The sequence below is a fragment of the Nannospalax galili genome, unplaced genomic scaffold (genome assembly GCF_000622305.1).
Source record: "Nannospalax galili isolate Female #2095 unplaced genomic scaffold, S.galili_v1.0 scaffold127, whole genome shotgun sequence".
Lineage (NCBI taxonomy): Eukaryota > Metazoa > Chordata > Mammalia > Rodentia > Spalacidae > Nannospalax > Nannospalax galili.
Genome location: NW_008360326.1, coordinates 4,588,665 through 4,607,627, shown reverse-complemented (window position 1 = coordinate 4,607,627; position 18,963 = coordinate 4,588,665). Strand labels below are relative to the sequence as shown.

At 39.3% G+C, this 18,963-nt stretch overlaps 1 protein-coding gene across 2 annotated transcripts in view; it reads left to right on the top strand.

The window, feature by feature from the left end:
* The window catches only part of Usp37 (ubiquitin specific peptidase 37), a 96,372-nt gene that overhangs the window by 46,021 nt on the left and 31,388 nt on the right, over window positions 1–18,963 (top strand). For both annotated transcript variants that reach the window (XM_029559991.1, XM_008825714.3), the window contains exons 11-18: window positions 3,211–3,372; window positions 7,486–7,617; window positions 7,763–7,886; window positions 9,528–9,718; window positions 12,815–12,932; window positions 14,191–14,270; window positions 17,359–17,523; window positions 18,631–18,696. In XM_029559991.1, coding sequence (XP_029415851.1) covers window positions 3,211–3,372; window positions 7,486–7,617; window positions 7,763–7,886; window positions 9,528–9,718; window positions 12,815–12,932; window positions 14,191–14,270; window positions 17,359–17,523; window positions 18,631–18,696 — 1,038 coding nt within the window. The remainder of the gene's footprint in view (window positions 1–3,210; window positions 3,373–7,485; window positions 7,618–7,762; window positions 7,887–9,527; window positions 9,719–12,814; window positions 12,933–14,190; window positions 14,271–17,358; window positions 17,524–18,630; window positions 18,697–18,963) is intronic.

Genomic DNA, 18,963 nt, shown 5'->3' with positions numbered 1-18,963 from the left:
AACCCCGGGGACTGGAGTACAAACAGTTGTTAGCTGCCATGTGGGTGCTGGGATTCAAACCCAGGTCTTCTGCAAGAACAACCAGTGTTCTTAACCGCTGACTCTCCAGCCCCTGTTTTGTTTCGTTTTTGAGATCGAGTCTTCTTAGCCTGGAACTTGCTATAGTACACCAGGCTAGCTTCAGTCTCCTAGAGATCCACCTGCCTCTGCTTCCTGAGTACTTGATTTAAAGGCATACACCCCCACATCTGGCTTATTAAATTTTTTAAAAATATATTTTATTTATTGAGGGGCAGGTTATGTGTAGGACAAAGAACTTACAGGAGTTGATTTTCTCCTTCTTTGTAGGTCCTGGAGATGGAATGCAGATCAGTAGGCTTGTTAGCAAGCACCTTTATCCACTGAGCCATCTCACTGGTCCCAAATAATATACTAAATTTATTTGTTTATTTTTAGGACTTTTTGAGACAGGATTTCCCTGTAGCCCCAGCTGACCTGGAACTTGCTATATAGACCAGGCTGGGATCTCTCAGAGATACACCTGCCTCTGCTGGGTTTAAAGACTGCACCACCATGCCCAGTCTAAATTTAATTTTACAGCATACTAATTTATATAAATACAATAAATATTCCGATTAAGCAAAATTATTTTTTATTTAAATGAAGATTATCTATGTGCCATGTGAAAGACCCAGCTACAATATAAAGATGTAGAAAAGCTGAACCCAAAAGGATGAGGTGTGTGTATGCACGTGCATCATGAACTGCCTAAACCATATACTTAGGGAACTGTAGTAAAGGGTGAAGCTGATAGCTCATGGCAACTTTTAGGATTGAGAAATGGTTAGTAAGGAGTTCTTGGGAGAGTTTTTCCTTTTGAGTATTCTGGTTCCTCTTACTGTTGCCCTCCCTGACCTTAAGTTTTTGATCCTTCTGACTTAGAGCCCAAACAAGCAATAAATATTTTGGGACTCAATTGATTTTCCTTATAGAAAAGTAAATAAGACACTTTTGGTTCTTTTGAGACAGATCTTACTATGTAGCCCTGGCTGGCCTGGAACTCACAGATCCACCTGCCCCTCTCTGTCCCTTGAGTGCTGAGATTAAAGGCATCTGCTTCCATGCCCAGCTACTTGTCTTAAAATATCAGTGACATAAATGGGCTCAAAGATGTAAATAGAGAAGAAAGCTTTTTTTTTTTTTTTTGAGATAGGATCTCAGTTATGTAGCCCTGGCTGTCCAGGAACTTGCAGTGTAGATAGCTGGCCTCAAACTCCCAAGATCTGCTGCTTCTGCCTCCAAAGCAGCTGGCATGAATGTTTTGTGCCTGGTGGAAAACAAAGCTTTAAACCTGTTAAGAAAATTGATAAGGGCCAGTGAGATAGCAGGTAAATGCATTTGCTCCCAAGCCTGTTTGAGTCCTATCCTTGGGAATCCACATGTTGCAAAGAGAGAATTGATTCCTACAGGCTGTCCTCTGACCTCCACACGTATATCATGGCATGTGCAAGTGTACATGATCACACACAGACATACACAGGCACAATAAAATAATAAATGTAAGCTGGGTGTGGTGGCACACACCTTTAATCCCAGCACTCAGGAGACAGAGGCAGGTGGATCTCTGTGAGTTCAAGTCCAGCCTGGTCTACATAGTGAGTTCCAGGACAGCTGGGGCTACAGGGAGACCCTGTCTCAAAAAGACCAAAAAATAAAATTACATTTATTATTATTATTTTATTATTTTTTAAATTACATTTATTATTATTATTATTATTATTGGTCTTTTTGAGACAGGGTCTCCTTGTAGCCCCAGCTGTCCTGGAACTCAATAGGTAGACCAGGCTGGCCTTTGAACTCACAGAGATCCACCTGCCTCTGCCTCCCAGTGCTGTGACTAAAGGAATGCGCCACCATGCCCGACTCTCTTTTTAAACTTTTATTTGCATTTTTTTTATGCTCAATTACCCTCATGCCATACATTTTTATTTCTGTGTAACTTACTCTTCTGACTGAGGAAGTTTGTTCCTTTTCAGTGAGGAACATCTCAGCATAGCAGGGGAAGCTCACATATGGATTAATCCAGCCCTGAGCTCTGTTATGTTTGGTGGTGTGTATTGGGTACTTCTGTTTACCTCAATATGTTCAGTGACACATAAGTTCAGCATTACTCTTGGCTTTTTTTTTTTTTTAACATTTTTAACATTTATTTGGGGGAGGGAGCAAGCATTTGTGGCATAATACATATGTGAACATCAGACATCTTGCAGGAATCGATTCTCTCCTTCCCCTTATGTGTGAGCTCCTCAGGCTCAGCAGCAAGTGCCTTTTCATACTGAGTGGTCTCGCTGGCCTAACTGCATATTTAAGCATGTGTATGTGCATGTGCAGCAAAGATTCAATGCCCTTTGGGCCAGCAACTTTATCTAGCCCCGTTGTTTGGCCTTGCACATCTACTGACTCCACCATTGTACCACCAGAATGGCATACATTCCTCCTTTAAAGTGACAGCTTTCAGATCCTTAGTGGCCTTTCAGATATGCATAAAATAAGAAATCATAAAATACTGAAAAATCAAATTTATGATAAAAGAAAAAAATTATAAGAATGTAGAAAAGCAATTTAGAGACTATATAAAACGATGTTCTGCTTCAAGTATAATCAGGAATGCAAATTAAAATAACAGTGAGATCAAGTGATCCCATACTGATAAACAGGGTTGTAATGATAAGTAATGGAAATTCAACATTCAAGGGACTAAAAATTGATTTAACCTTTTTGGAAAACAGTTACACTATCTAGCAAAATTTAAAATACCCACTAACTTTTCTGCTCCAAGCAATAAACATTTGAGGACATTCTTTTAAAAATTAAATATTATTTGCAGTGGTAATAAAAATCTACTGCCTGAATTTGACCAAAACTAAGTAAACTAATGTGATATCATTGTTTATAAAAGTAAATTAAAAAGTTAAACTATATAGCTTTTCTCAAGCTATTAAGTTGGATTTTTTTAGATTAGAGGTTAAACATGTGAACCTCTTTAAGTTTTCTATAAAGACTTAGTAATCTGTCTTACAAGTTTTCCTCCCAAGGGAGCAATATTTCCCGTTTGAGACTTTTTTCCTTTAGATATTGATGTCTCTGAATCTACTAGAGAGAAAAAGTATTGAAAATTTTGTTTTGCTTCCTTATTTATTCATTTTATAGGAGTAATGTTTCAAGCCAGACTCCTTCTGCCAAAAGAAGTTTGGGATTTCTTCCTCAGCCAGCTCCTCTGTCCGTTAAAAAACTGAGATGTAACCAGGATTACACAGGCTGGAACAAACCAAGGATGCCCCTTTCTTCTCACCAACAGCAGCAATTGCAGGGGTTGGTAAATTCTCTTTCTTTTTTTAATTCCTCCTTTTTTTTTCTTTCTTGTAAAGTGATTTAACTGAGTTATGCTCCATTTGTTGTAAAAAATATTATAATAATGAAAGGATTTGTATTAATTTTTTTGGTTTTAAAATACTTAGAAATTCAATCAGTTATTAAAGATTCATTACATCTATAAATACGAAATCCATTATCTGGTCTCCAAAAAGTTTTTGAACCTTGAAATGTGTGTGTACATCTGTCTGTCTGATAGCATTTTAAAGGAGAAAATGAGGGTCTGGAGAGATCACTGATTGGTTAAGAGCACTGGCTGCTCTTGCAGAAGACCTGGGTTCAAATGCAGGCACCCACATGGCCACTAACAACCATCTGTAACTCCAGTTCTAGGGGATCTGATGCCCTCTTCTGACCTCCATGGTACTACATAACATGGGTGCTCTTACATACGTGCAGGCAGTATCCTCATACACATCAAATAAAAATAAATAATTTTTTTTTTTAAAAGAAAATACGTAAGCCGGGTGTGGTGGTGCATGCCTTTAATCCCAACACTTGGGAGGCAGAGGCAGGCGGATTCTCTGTGACTTCAAGGCCAGCCTGGTCTACATAGTTCCAGGACAGCTGGGGCTACGGGGAGACCCTGTCTCAAAAAGACAGAAAAAAAAAAAAGAAAAGAAAATAAGTAATCTCCAACTGAGCAGTATGTTTCAGCCAATTATCTAGGTATTTTCAACATTTTTTATATATTCTCCAATACAAAGATGAGATTGTAGAATACTATGTGCTAAATGTTTAAGTGCGTTTTTTTTTTCTTTAAACAACCGGTAGGAACTCCTTAAGAGTTTATTGAAGTTTAACTCTGCAGGGCTTAATGAAGTTAATTAACATACTCAAAATGATATTAGTAGGACAGCAGTGGTAAATTTAAGCAATAGTACTCCAGTTGGATTTGTGTGTCTGTGTTTTCATGTGGGTGCATGTGCATGTGGAGGCTAGAGAGTGATATTGTCTTCTTCAGTCTCTCTTCACCTTATTTGTTTTGAACTTTTTTTTTTTTAATGTGTATGAGTGTATTGCCTGCATGTATGTGAGTGCACCCATGTCGTGCAGTGCTGCAGAGGTGAGAAGAGGGTGTCAGATTCCCCTGGAACTGGAGTTAAGGACGGTTCGTAGCCACCATGTGGGTGCTGGGAATCAAACCCGGGTCCTCTGCAAGAGCAGTCAGTGCTCTTAACTGCTGAGCCATCTCTCCAGCCCTGTTTTGAACTCTTTAAAAAATTTTATGTGTATGAGTGTTTTGCAAACTGCATGTAAGTGTACCGGTATTGTGCAGTGCCCACAGAGGCCAAAAGAGGGCGTCTGATTCCCTGGAAGTATAGTTACAGATGGTTGTGAGACAGGGTCTCTCACTAAACCTGGAGCTCACCTGTTTGACTAGACCAGCTGGTCAACAAGCTCCAAGGATCTGCCTGTCTCTGCATCTCCAGCACTAGGACTACAGATACACAGTGCCATGACTAGCTTTTATGTGACTACTTAGGATCCAAACTCATGTCCTCTGCTTGCTTTGCAATCATTTATCAACTGAGCCATATGCCCAGGCCCATGATTCCAGGTGCATTCTTAACCTCTCTGTTACATTACATCTCTGTTCTCTGATTTTTTCATTGTCCATTAATCATGGACTTAATATTTTTGTTTTATTTTGTTTTCATGATGCTGGGGACTAAAACCAAAGTCTAATGCATGCTAGGCAAGTGCTTACCCCTGAGTTATCCTTAGCTTCATCTATTTTAATGCAGTTTTTTCTTTCTTTGTTGTTGTTACTTTTTCTTTTTGGTCTTTTTGAGACAGGGTCTTCCTGTAGTCCCAGCTGGCCTGGAACTTGCTATGTAGACCAGACTGGCCTCAAACTCTGAGATCCCTCTGCCACTGCCTCCAGAATTCTGGCATTAAAGACTTGCACCACTACACTCAGCTTAATATAAAACTTTTAACCATGTTAATGAAAATAAGTTTTCCCTTTTCCTCAACTATAATTCAGGTTTAAATGCATGTTTTGTTTAGATATGTTTTAGGGGCTGGAGAAGTGGCTCAGAGGTTAAGAGCACTGGCTCATCTTGCAGAGGACCTGTATTCAGTTGCCAGCACCCACATGGTGACTAACAACTGTCTGTAACTCCAGTTCCAGGGGATCCAATGCTCTCTTCTGACCTCCTTGGGCATTGCACATCATGGGTGCATTTACATACATGCAGGCAATACACTCATATACATAAAATAATAAATATTTTTAAAACTAGATGTTTTAATACTTTTTTATGAGACAGGGTTTCATATATATATATATATATATATGTTTTGTTTTGGGTTTTTTTTTGTTTGGGGTTTTTTTTTTGTCTTTTTTGAGACAGGGTCTCCCTGTAGCCCCAGCTGTTCTAGGCTGGCCTTGAATTCACAGAGATCTGCCTGCCTCTGACTTCCGAGTGCTGGGATTAAAGGCGTGCGCCACCACGTCTGGGGTGAGACAGGGTTTCATATATTTAAGAATGACCTTTGACTCCTGATCCTCCTGCCTCTACTTCCCAAGTGCTAATAATCTAGGCATGTACCACCACCCTAGATTGTTCTTTTCTTTTTTTTTAAAGATTTATTTCATTTATTTGTATATATGTACGCCAGCCTGGCCTACCTAGCAAGTACTAGTAGGGCCACCTGGGGCTATAGGGAGACCCTGTCTCAATCAGACTTTAACAGTACTAAAAAATGCATAGATCAGTAGAAGAGAAAGTCCTGACTGTTGACACAAAGAAGGACATTTAAAATATACTAAAATAGGCATTTTGAAAAAAGACGCATTTGCTTTTTAACTGTATGCAATAAGAAATTCTTATTGTTGATGAGTTCTGTGTGTGTATATGTGTAGTTTAGTTGTTTTTGTTTTGAGTTTTTTTGAGACAGGGTCTCCATGTAACCCCAGCTGACCTGCAACTTGCTTATATATGGACCAGGCTGGACTTGATTTCACAGAGATCCACCTGCCTCTGCCTTCCAAGTGCTAGGATTAAAAAGCATGAGCTACCACACTCAGCTAAAAACAAATTCTAATTAGATCAGAGACCTAGTATAAAAACAAAATTTAAAAATATTTTTAGAAGGAAGAAAGAGGCTGAAAACGTGGCTCGGGGGACCTGGGTTTGGTTCCCAACACCCACAAGGCGGCTAACAGCCATCAATGTCTCCAGTTCCAAGGGATCCAACTCCCTCTTCTGGCATCCTTGGGCATTGTATGCATGGGTGCACTTAAATACATGCAGACAAACCACTGATACACATAAATAAATATTTAAAGGAAAGAAAGCTCTTAAAGTACTAGAAGTTGTGACTAAATTTCCCTATAATGTTTACATAGGGAAAGGCTTTGTAAATCTGGTTCAAATCAAAATTCAACAAAATGATTGATAAATTTGACTATAAAAATTAAATTTTGGAGGTGATGGGGTTTAAAAATATTAAATTTTACATGAAGAAATAAAGCAGTGATGTTCTCTAGTACCAGGCATATGAAAAAAGGCAAGTGATTAGTTGGAAGCAAATATTTCCTACATAATATTAATATACAGAGAGCATAAAGTGAGTGTAAAGGATGGTAATAACATAATAGAAAAATTCCTTAACTAAAATTTGTGTTGCAAGGTTATAGTGTAGTGGTTCTGAAAGTATTTCACTTCAGATCAGCAGGATCAACATCATCTGATAAATTGTTAGAAATGTATGTTTCCCTCTGCCCCATATTTTCCATACCTACTGAATCAGAGATGGGGGCTGGAATTCAATGGTATGTAGTTTAACGTGCCATCCAGGTGGTTCTGATGCAAAATAGAGAAACCCAGGCTGGGCATGGTGGCCCACGCCTTTAATCCCAGCACTTGGGAGGCAGAGGCAGGCAGATCTCTGTGAGTTCAATGCCAGCCTGGTCTACATAATGAGTTCCAGGACAGCTGGGACGACAGGGAGACCCTGTCTCAAAAAGACCCCCCCCCCAATAAAAAAATAGAGAAATCCTTTATACATGCTCATCATACTTCAAGCACTTTTCCTTTACAGGTTCTCCAACTTGGGAAATACATGCTATATGAATGCAATTTTACAGTCTCTGTTTTCACTCCAGTCATTTGCAAATGACTTACTTAAACAAGGTATCCCTTGGAAGAAAATTCCACTCAATGCACTTATCAGGTAATATATATTTGCTCACTGACCTCATTGATTTAGAATAATGGGATTTGGGGGACCTAAATTTTTATGTGCTGTTGTTAGTAATCTTTAAAATATTATGCCATTGAATGTTTTTAAAATAATGCTAATTTTGTCTTTTTGTTAGACGCTTTGCAAACCTCCTTATGAAAAAAGATATTTGTAATTCAGAGACCAAAAAAGAATTGCTTAAGAAAGTTAAAAATGCCATTTCTGCTACAGCAGAGAGATTCTCTGGCTATATGCAGAATGTGAGTATTAATTTGTTTGAAATGTTCTATATGATTTATATAGTATGATCACCATAAGATTATAGAACCTAAGGAGTTATGATAAGGTTCAGTATGGTTCTTCTATGCATTTTATTTTGTTTTGTTTTGTTTTGGTTTTTTTTGTCTTTTTTGAGACAGGGTCTCCTTGTAGCCCCAGCTGTCCTGGAACTCACTATGTAGACCAGGCTGGCCTTGAACTCACAAAGATCCACCTGCCTCCACCTCCCAAGTGCTGGGCTTAAAGGCATTTGCCACCACACCCGGCTCATTTTATTTTGAGACAATAGCTCTTGTAACCCAGGCTGGCCTTGAACATCTTACATACCTTGAATTTCTGATCCTCCTTCCTCCATTCACCTCTTGGGATTGCAGGTGTTACCACAACTGGTTTGTGCAATACTGGGGCTGAGCTACTTCCCCAGCCCTCCTTTTTTTTTTTGGAAACAGGGTCTTGGCTATATAGCCCAGGCTGACCAGGACTTTCCTGCTTCTTGAGATTTTTCAAGAGGAAAGATTTTAGGTTTATACCATCATGTCTAGCTTTATCAAATTTTAATTTCTAAACGTAGGCTGCCAGTAAAAAATAACTTAAAAAATGGAGTCATAGCTGGGCATGGTGGCTCACGCCTTTAATCCCAGCACTCAGGAGGCAGAGGCAGGCAGATCTCTGTGAGTTCAAGGCCAGCCTGTTCTACATAATGAGTTCCAGGACAGCTGGGGCTACAGGGAGACCCTGTCTCAAAAAGACCAAAAAAAAGATAGAGTCATTTATTAATTTATGTTAGCAGAACTGACTAGCTAAGAATATAAACTCTAGGAGCTAGAGAGAAGTCTCAGTAGTTAAGAGTATATGCTGCTCTTCCGGAAGACCCAAGGTTGATTCCCAGTACCCATGTTAGGAGTTCATAACTGCTTGTAACTCCTACTCCAGGAGATCTGACACCTCTGTCTTCATCGAGCACCTGCATTCATGTATACACACACACACACACACACACACAATTAAAAATAAAATAAATCTTTAAAAATAGGTATTGTTGGGGCTGGAGAGATGGCTCAGCAGTTAAGAGCACTGACTGCTCTTACAGAGGACCCAAGTTCGATTCCCAGCACCCACATGGTGGCTACGAACCATCCTTAACTCCAGTTCCAGTGGAATCTGAAACCCTATTCTGACCTCTGAGGTATTGCATGACACAGGTGCACTCACTTACATGCAGGCAATACACTCATGCACATAAAATAAAAATATTTTTAAAAGATATTATTGTTTGTTTTGCTTATAGTTTTTCTTGGTTTGTTAGGGTTTCTTAATATTGAGGGGTTTAGTTTTGTCTAGGGAAAGTATTTTTTTGTTTTGTTTTTCCTTCTGGATTTTTATGTTCGTGCTGGGGCTTGAATCCAGGGACTCATGTGTGTTATGCAAGTGTTCTTCCTCTGAGCTAAACATTTGCCATTTGTTTTTATTCAAAAGATAGAAGTACCTCAAAGTCCTTATCACAGTAAACCTGACCTGTTCATATATATCTTGATTTCCAAGGTTTTAACTGTATAGTCACAGTTTAATAAGCTATTGTGGCAAGAAATTTTTTGTTCTAATGACAAATATTATCTTCTTAGGATGCTCATGAATTTTTAAGTCAGTGCTTAGACCAGCTGAAGGAGGATATGGAAAAACTGAATAAAACTTGGAAGACAGAACCTGTTCCTGGAGAAGAAAATTCACCAGATAGTTCAATTACTAAAGTATACACTTGCCCTGTTATTACTAATTTAGAGTTTGAGGTTCAGCACTCTATCATTTGTAAAGCGTAAGTAGTCTCTAAACAAACCTTTTTCCTTCTTTATTTTTTATTTTTTTTTTTTTGGTCTTTTTTTGAGACCGGGTCTCCCAGTAGCCCCAGCTGGCCTGGAACTCACTATGTAGACCAGGCTGGCCTTGAACTCACAGAGATCTGCCTCTCCTCACTGCCCCTCCTCTCCACCTGCCTCTGCCTCTAGAGTGCTGGGATTAAAGGCGTGCGCCACCCCGCCCGGCCCTTCTTTAATTCTTAATAGCAGATGATTAAAACTTTCTTGTGACCTACCCCCCAAAATGCTATGAATTCTTATTTTCCTTTTTTTCTCATGAGGAAAATGCAGTCTCACAAATTTTACCAAACTTCTTTTTTCAGTGTTTGTTTGCTTTTTGAGACAGTCTCATGATGGATGCACTTACCTACGTGCAGGCAATACACACATACACATAAAAATAAATAAAAATTTAAAAAATAGCCGGGTGTGGTGGCACACACCTTTAATCCCAGCACTCGGGAGGCATAGGCAGGTGGATCTCTGTGAGTTCAAGGCCAGCCTGGTCTACATAGTGAGTTCTAGGACAGCTGGAGCTACAGGGAGACCCTGTCTCAAAAAGGCCAAAAGAAAAAAAAAAATTAAAAAAAATTTTTTTTGTCTTTTTGAGATAGGGTCTCCCTGTAGTCTCAGCTGGTCTGAAACTCACTATATAGAACGGGCTGGCATTGAACTCACAGAGCTCCACCTGCCTCTGCCGGGATTGAGGGCATGTACCACCACGCCCTGCATAAAAGATAAATTTAACTGCTTTTTGTTGTTATTTTTAGCTTAATGTCACAGTTGACTCTTAATATGTTTTTCATTCAATAAATATTTACTGAAGCTAGGTGTGGTCCTCCATGCCTTTAATCCCAGCACTTATGAGGCAGAGGCAGGTGGCTCTCTGAGTTCCAGACCAGCCAGGGTTACATAGCAAGACCTTGACTCAAAAAAAAGGCCACATCTGGCCAACTTTTAGAGAATAAGAGACTGTAGAATGTAGGATGGGACTCCTATATGGAACCTCACCCACCCACAGCTCAGGGACCATTGCAGAAGAGGCAGAGAGATTGTAAGAGCCAGGGCTGGTTCATGATTGGAGGTGGAGAGCTCCAGGCCAATGGAGGCTTGCTCTTGTGAGCCTGTGGCAGTGGTGGCGTCAAGTGCATGACCCATATCAGCTCAATGAAACAAGGGCCCAAAGGGGAAGTTAAAAATAGGTGGCAGGCCAGCACTAGATTGAGAATTATTTGAGACTTATGGGTGAGGGAAGAGTATGACTTACATACAACCACTGGATGGGCTGACTAGACTCAAGTGGACACATTTACACTGAAGTACACTTGGGTACAAACACCTGAATGAGTAGGACTCAGTATGTATGGCAGAGTGAATAGGGTTTGGTGGGTAGATAGGGGAGGCATGGATGGAGAGGGGGCTCTGGATTTGAGTGGGAAATAATTGTATGAAGTTTTAAAAGCTCAAAAAACGATTTCAATGGTAATGTTTTTTCACCTCTACTATTTAACATGAAGCAAATTTTTATGCTTCTTCCTCAAATATAACTCATTTTTTTGAGGTTTTTTGTGTATTTCATACAGAACATCCCAAACAATCTTATTCATCTATATACCCACATCCCAAATGGCACCCTCCTATAGTCCCCCAGCCCATATATTCTGTCATCCCTGTTACTGTCCACTGTGTTGTCGGCACCCCCAGCTGTTCCCAAGTGCTTGTCCATCTGCTGAGTCTGGTCAGTCTATCTCGAGTTCCTTGTTTTAGGAAGATCAGCTCTTCCTCATCTAGCAGCAGTCAGTTGCCAATATTCCTTTAGATAAGACTGGGGTCTGCTGTTTATTTTCCCAGTTCTGTTCTGGGTTACTTTCCGGGAGGCTCTTGGGCCACCTTGGCCAACAACTCAAAGGAAGATATCTCCCGTCTGGCATCATTTCTTGTTTAGGTAGCCTTTAGTATATACATGGACTCTTAAAGAATTATATTGAGCCCTTTAATCTTTGGCTATACTTTCCTTTTGGGTGTTTAAGACCATACAGTTGGCCCAGATAAACCAAATTTATTTTTACTCTTAAGGTCATTTGAGGATCCATTCTTCAGGGGTCACATGGGCTTGAGAGTTCCATCCATGTGAAGATAAGTCAAAGGTCCTGCTCGACCATGGCTGGCTTCACGTGGAAGCATGGAGGAAATGTTTCCTCTGTGTTGACCCTCCTCTTTGTAGACTGGACACTGGTTCAAGTCCATCTGGTGGGGTCTCCATGGCCTCCTTGATTAAGAGGATAGGTGACTCAGGACAGTTACAGGACATTTTGAGAGATGCTTATAGTCCCCTGGAACTTAGTTGACCTTGGGGAACAAGGAGCAAAAACTATCCTTTAAGTCCCTCTGACCAAATTAGTATAGGCCTCAAAGTATGGCTGTTAAACATCCAAGAAGGTTAGTTCTACCAGTCTGGTACTTGTAATTACCATGTGCTATGTAGATAAAACTTGGGCAAAGACCAAAGGTCTTAATTATATTAGAAATTTTGTGGGAACATCATTCATGGGAGTGAGAGCTCATGATCATCATGACATCCATACACTCAGAGGTCATGGAATTATACAAAGGTAAAGATCACTTTAGAATGTTTCCTATGAGAGGGAGCACTCAGTAAAAACAATTTTGAGACAGTCTCTCTACAACCCCATGGAGCCTAGAACTGTTGTATAGACCAGGCCTCTCCTTCCCTGATACTGAGATTAAAGGCCAGTGCCATCATGACTAGCAAGCCTGCTAATCTTATACTTAAATTAAGTTTTTTAGGGGGAGATTATTTGTATGGATCAGAGCAAATTACACCAGCTCTTTAAATCCAAATCTAGAGGTAGAAACAGGACATCTTGGTAGCAAAGAGATGTTCTTCTGTATGAAAGAAAATCATAAACATTGCGTTTCTTGTTACACTGTTGATAGTGTATTTGCACCATAAGTTCTGTAGAGAAGAGTGCTTCAAATAGATTTGCATTTTTATATTCTAAATACTTGTACTAATCTTCTTTAATTCCTTACAGGTGTGGAGAGACTATTCCCAAAAGAGAACAATTTAATGATCTCTCCATTGACCTTCCTCGGAGGAAAAAGCCACTCCCTCCTCGTTCAATTCAAGACTCTCTTGATCTTTTCTTTAGGGTAATATCTTTAGGGTGTATTCATATAACTTAATTTATATATTATGGATGATTGTGTTTGAAGTTGATTTTTTTCAAGGCAGAGTTTTGACTAAATTGCAGGGAAAATAAATGAAAGTATTTATAACTAATTTATTTTACAAAGCTTGATAAATTTGATTAAAGCTCTTTAAGATGAAAAATGACTCCTTAAATAGAATGTGTGTAACTGAATGATGTTATAGAAAATTTTATAAGCTGTTTCTCATTTGGAAACTGAATTTAAAGCATTTGACATGATATTTGCTAAAATTTGATAACATGAATTAAACTTGGAGATGCTGTAGTAGTTGTCATCCCAAGAGCTGAGGGAAGAAATTGTACTGTTTCATTTGCCTTAGGTAGCTTGTGCGCTGGAAGGATCATGTTTATTCAGAACTATAGATAAGTGCTTGTGTGCGTTATAAATTGTTGCAGATACTCAGAAAGTTTCATGGTCAGGCATATTGTGTCACAGACCCTAGAATTGGTGGAAATTTGCTAAGCTTCCTCTTCATCTATGTAGTAATAGTAATGATCCTTGTTTTGTTGTAGCAAATTGGCAGGACTATCTTCCTAAGGCTTAAAAGGAAACCTGTTAAGTGATGACTGTTGAGCTCTACAAAAAGATACTCTGACTCTTTTGTTGTTATTTTAGTCATTTCTGCTACCTGTTATTAGTGAAGACTGAAGATTTTCCAATGTATCTTTTTCCCCATATTTTAAGGATTTCTTGTTTCAGTTTTCTCTAGGTAATGATTTCTACCCCAAAGTTTGATCCTTTTAGAGCAGTTGTTCTTAGTGGGCTGTCACCAGAAGATTGAGTTCCATTGAAAGAAAGGGGTAGATAGAGCTAACAGACCAGGAACTCTGCCTAACCTGAAGGGGATCTTAACTCTGCTGTAGCCAAATGTTAAAATCAGATATACTCTTGGCAATGGTTCGTGTGTATCCATGGGGAAAAGTTTGAGATCTGCTTTGTTAGAGTCTAGCTGCTATCATAAATTGAGACATTTCCTTGGTAAAGAAGGAATTAGGAATTCTAAAGTAGGACATGCTATCATAAGATTACTATATTTTAAAGATTAGGTCAATGTGGTAATTTTTGTGGCTCAACACACATCATTTAAGCTGGTTCAGAGTTACTCCCCTGAGCTAGTAAGACTAAAGATTATTTGCATTTAGTGGGTTAGTGCCAATTCAACTTCATCCTTATTTTTCCCTCTTCTATCTTTTTATAGGCAGAAGAACTTGAATATTCCTGTGAAAAGTGTGGTGGGAAGTGTGCTCTTGTCAGACACAAATTTAACAGACTTCCCAGGTAAATTCGATTGTCTTTTTTGGTTGTTTTGGGGTGTTTTGTTTTGTTTTGTTTTGTTTTTGAGATAGGGTCTCATTATGTACTCCTGGCTGACCTGGAATTCTCTGTGTAGACTAGACGAACCTTGAATTCACAAAAATCCTTGCCTCTGCCTCCGCAGTCCTGGGATAAAAGGTATGCACCACCACACTCAGCTTCATTGCCTTTTAGAAATATATATTTCCCTGGGGATGTGTTTTAGGAATACAGTGTTTACCTAGCATGCACAAAACCCTGGATTTTGTCTCTAGGATGCAATAAGGAAGCAAACAAACATGAATGTAGCTGGGCATGGTGGCCCACGCCTTTAACCCCAGCCCTTGGGAGGCAGAGGCAGGTGGATTTCTGTGAGTTTGAGGCTAGCCTGGTCTACATAGCGAGTTCCAGGCCAGCTGGGGCTACAGGGAGACCCTTTCTCAAAACAAACATGAGTGAAACTTACCAGAGTGGATTGGTAAAGGTCAGGAAAGCTTACATAAGAAAGGAACAAGGTTTGGAATGTTGCAGAGGAAAGTAATCTTAAGAGTCTCAGGAAGGGGATCTGTAGAGATGACTTAGCCATTAAGAGCACTGACTGCTCTTGCAAAGGGCCCAGATTCAGTTCCCAGAACCTATATGGTGGCTAACAACCATCTGTAACTCCTGGGATCTGACCCTCTCTTCTGTCCTCCGTAGGCATTGCACAACATGGATACACTTACTTGCATGGGTACACTTACTCATAGACATAAAATAAAAACAATAAAGTATTTTTTTTAAAAAGAGTCTCAAGCCAGGCATGGTGGTGCATGCCTTTAATCCCAGCACTTGGGAGGCAGAGGCAGGTGGATCTGTGAGTTCAAGGCCAGCCTGGTCTACATAGCCAGTTCCAGGACAGCTGGGGCTACAGGGAGACCCTGTCTCAAAAAGATAAAAATAAATAAAAATAAAAGAGTCTCACGGGCTGTAGAGGTGGCTCAGTGGTTAAGAACACTGGTTGTCCTTGCAGGAGACGCGGGTTCAAATCCCAGTACCCACATGGTAGCTAACAACTGTCTATAACTCCAGTTCCAGAGAATCCGACAGCCTCTTCTGTCCGCCATGGGCATTGCATGCAGGCAATACACGCATACACATAAAATAAAAATAATAAAGTATTTTTTAAAAAAAGAGTCTCAGGAAGGTAGCAATGAGAGGATAAAATTGGTGAGACTTTAGAGAGACTAGTTCCAGATTTTTAAGAAATTTTTATTGTATTTATTGTGTGTGTGTGTGTGTGTACATGTACATGTTCGTGTAGGTGTCCTTGTAGGTGTAGCACTGCATCCATGTGGAGGTCAGAGGACAACTTGAGGAAATCAGTTCTCTCCTTCCACTATATAGGTCCCAGGAATCAAACTCAGGTCCTCAGGCGTGGTAGAAAGTGCCTGTACTATCTGAGTCATCCTGCTGCCCCCTAGCTCTAGATTTTTAATTCAGTAATATTTTAACAATTACATGACTTAAGGATCCCTTAACTGGAATGATGGAGCCCAGGAGTAGTGTCTTAAATTTTGGAATATTTGCACATAAAGTAATGAGATCCTTGAGGAGGAGACCCACGTCTCAGCACTAAAGTTCATTTACATTTTGTATATATCTTAAGCACATAATCTAAAGAAAATTTTCTGAAATATTTTTAATGTCCCTGCCTTTTGCCTGCTACTTATCATGTAAAATAGGTACAGAATTTTTCACCAGTACTATGTCAGTTCTCTAAAAGTTTGCGATTTGGGATCATTTCAGATGTTGAATTTTTGTGTTTGGAATGATAAGCTTGTAATTCTTGTCCTGTGTTTTCTTATATAGTCTGTCTCCATTTAATCCGACACCATCAGTAAGAATCAGCTACAGTCACAAATGTGTGCATGAAAATGAGCAATTTGTTTCATTTCGTATACTCATTTTTCAAAGGATCATCTAAGTTAGTAGATTTCCTGTAATCACAAGGTTAATTTTCTGCCTTGGATGTGAAATTAATTTATATTATACTAGCACTATATGAATACAAAGTGAAGCTGGTTACAAAAATTATGATGTGGCTACAAGGTCCCTTTTAGTACTTTCTAAGAATAGATCACTCAGCCACAAGCAAGGTTATTAACATTAAATATTTATGTGGCACTTTGCCTGCAGCAGGGTACTTTACTATCTTTTATTAGCTTCAGTTTCCTGTAAATGTTGAGTTTCTGGAATCTAGACCCTAGGGAAATATTCTTTTACATTCTGTAATCTATTCTTTTCTAGAAAATGACAGATGGTAGACTGGCTTTCAAGGAAGTCACTTTATAATCATAGCAATATATTTTTTTTTTTCCTTCTGTCTTTTTGAGACAGTGTCTCCCTGTAACCCCAGCTGGCCTGGCACTTGCTATGGAGACTGTGTTGGACTCGCTTTCACAGAGATCCTCCTGCCTCTGCCTCCCAAGTGTTAGGGTTAAAGGCATGCATGTGCCACCATGCCCAGCTTCATAACAGTGTTGTTTTTGTTTTGTTTTGTTTTTGTCTTTTTGAAACAGGGTCTCCCTGTAGCCCCACCTGTCCTGGAACTTACTGTGTAGACCAGGCTGGCCTTGAGTTCACGGAGATCCGCCAGCCTCTGCTTCACAAGTGCATAACAGTATTATATTGACCAGTTGGTGGGTGGGCGGGTGGTTGGTTGGTTGGTTGGTTTGGTTGGTCTTGACTTTTTTGTACTTATTAGTGTTATGAGGCAAGAGGAGGAAAGAGGAAATTTAAAGGCAAGAGATTGATTTCTACCATTTGTCGTTAACTATGCAACTGAAAATGCTGAAGAATTCCTAAGAGAGAGATCTTTTCCCCCAGGAATTGACTTGTATTAAGCATACTCTGTTCTAAACTTATATGAAATAAAAGGCTCTGAATCTTAAATCCTAATATTAGACTGCTGATTTTGTTCATTCTAACCCACTCTACTTATTCTAGTTTTTGTATTTTTTGTTTTGTTCTGGTTTTGGTTATTTGGTTTTGTGTTGTGTTTGAATTAGTGGAGTCCTCTTCTGTTTTTCAGGGTCCTTATTCTTCATTTGAAGCGATACAGCTTCAATGTGGCACTCTCACTTAACAACAAGATTGGACAGCAAGTCATCATTCCAAGATACCTGACCCTGTCATCTCACTGCACTGAAAATACAAAACCACCTTTTACTCTGGGGTGGAATGCACATATGGCAATGTAAGAGACATTGGTTTTACCCCTCCTTTTGAAATGGGTTTTAATATTTCAAAGATTGTCCAAACTGGATAACATGGCATTCAGCAAAAGAAAAATCAAACCAAAAAAGAGATTTTAAGTTTGCATTATTTGGCAATTTGGTTAGGCCACCCTAGACAGCATAGTGATATTCTAAGAGAAAAAGGCCAGGTTTCTTGGTTAGAGTTAGACATTTCAGAAAAGAATATGAACATTTCCCAAATTTAAGTGAACATTTAAATGATCATGTCCCAAAATTAAATGACACAATTTTATAAAATATATTTCTCTTTGTATTTATGTTACATCATATGTTTACACTAAAGTCCTCAAGGTTCTACTAATAAAACACATGCCCAGAGAGTCTTAGAATTTCTTTTATTTGCCGAGGATGTTTTACTTTCCGCAAACTGCCCTCTGCTGGTAGAGCTATTGGTCCCTCTGGCAGCAGTACTGTAGCACCCCATCTGTGCGGGATCTTTGTGATCACAGATCTGGAATGAAGCTGTCTGACTACATTTTAATGGCTTTAAGACCTTGGCAAATTTGACTTGTCTGTGGGGAAAATAATAAGATTGTGGATATTAAATGAGATAATATACCTTAAATTCTCAGTACAGTGCTTGACGTCTAATAAATCCTCACTAAATTGAGAAATATTATCATCTTATTGCTTAAAAATAAAGAGCTAAGATGAGGCCAGGTGTGGTGGCATGCCCCTTTAGTCCCAGCACTTGGGAACCAGAGGCAAGCAGATCTCTGAGTTTGGGGCTAACCTGGTCTACATAGCCAGTTCCAGGGGCAGTTAGAGCTACATAGTGAATAAAGTAATCCCCCCCACAAAGCTGTTATTTTCATAAGTGTTAACAGTTGACTTAATTTGTAAAGCTCTTTATTTCAGTTATTAGATCAAGGAGAGCCAGAGATGGTAAGTTATTTTCTCTTTGGGCCTCTATGGTTAGTTATTTTTTAGGTGTTTGCTTTTCAAGAGAATTGAAGAAACTTATAGTATAGAATAATTCACTCTATAAATTAAGTATCTTTAATAATATAATTGTGTACATTACATATTTTCTAATTTCCTGATAGTTCTAGACCATTGAAAGCCTCTCAGCTGGTGAATTCCTGTGTCACAAGCCCATCTACACCTTCAAAGTGAGTTCTGTTTCTTTTTTTTTAATATTTATTATTTTTGTTTTATGTGTATGCGTGTATTGTCTGCATGTAGGTAAGTGCACCCGTGATGTGTGATGCTCGCAGAGGACAGAAGAGGCTGTCAGATCCCCTGGAACTGGAGTTATGGACAGTTGTTAGCTTCCATGTGGGTGCTGGGATTTAAATTCAGGTCTTCTGCAAGAACAGTCAGTGTTCTTAACCACTGAGCCATCTCTCTAGCCCCGAGTTCTATTTCTTATATACCCA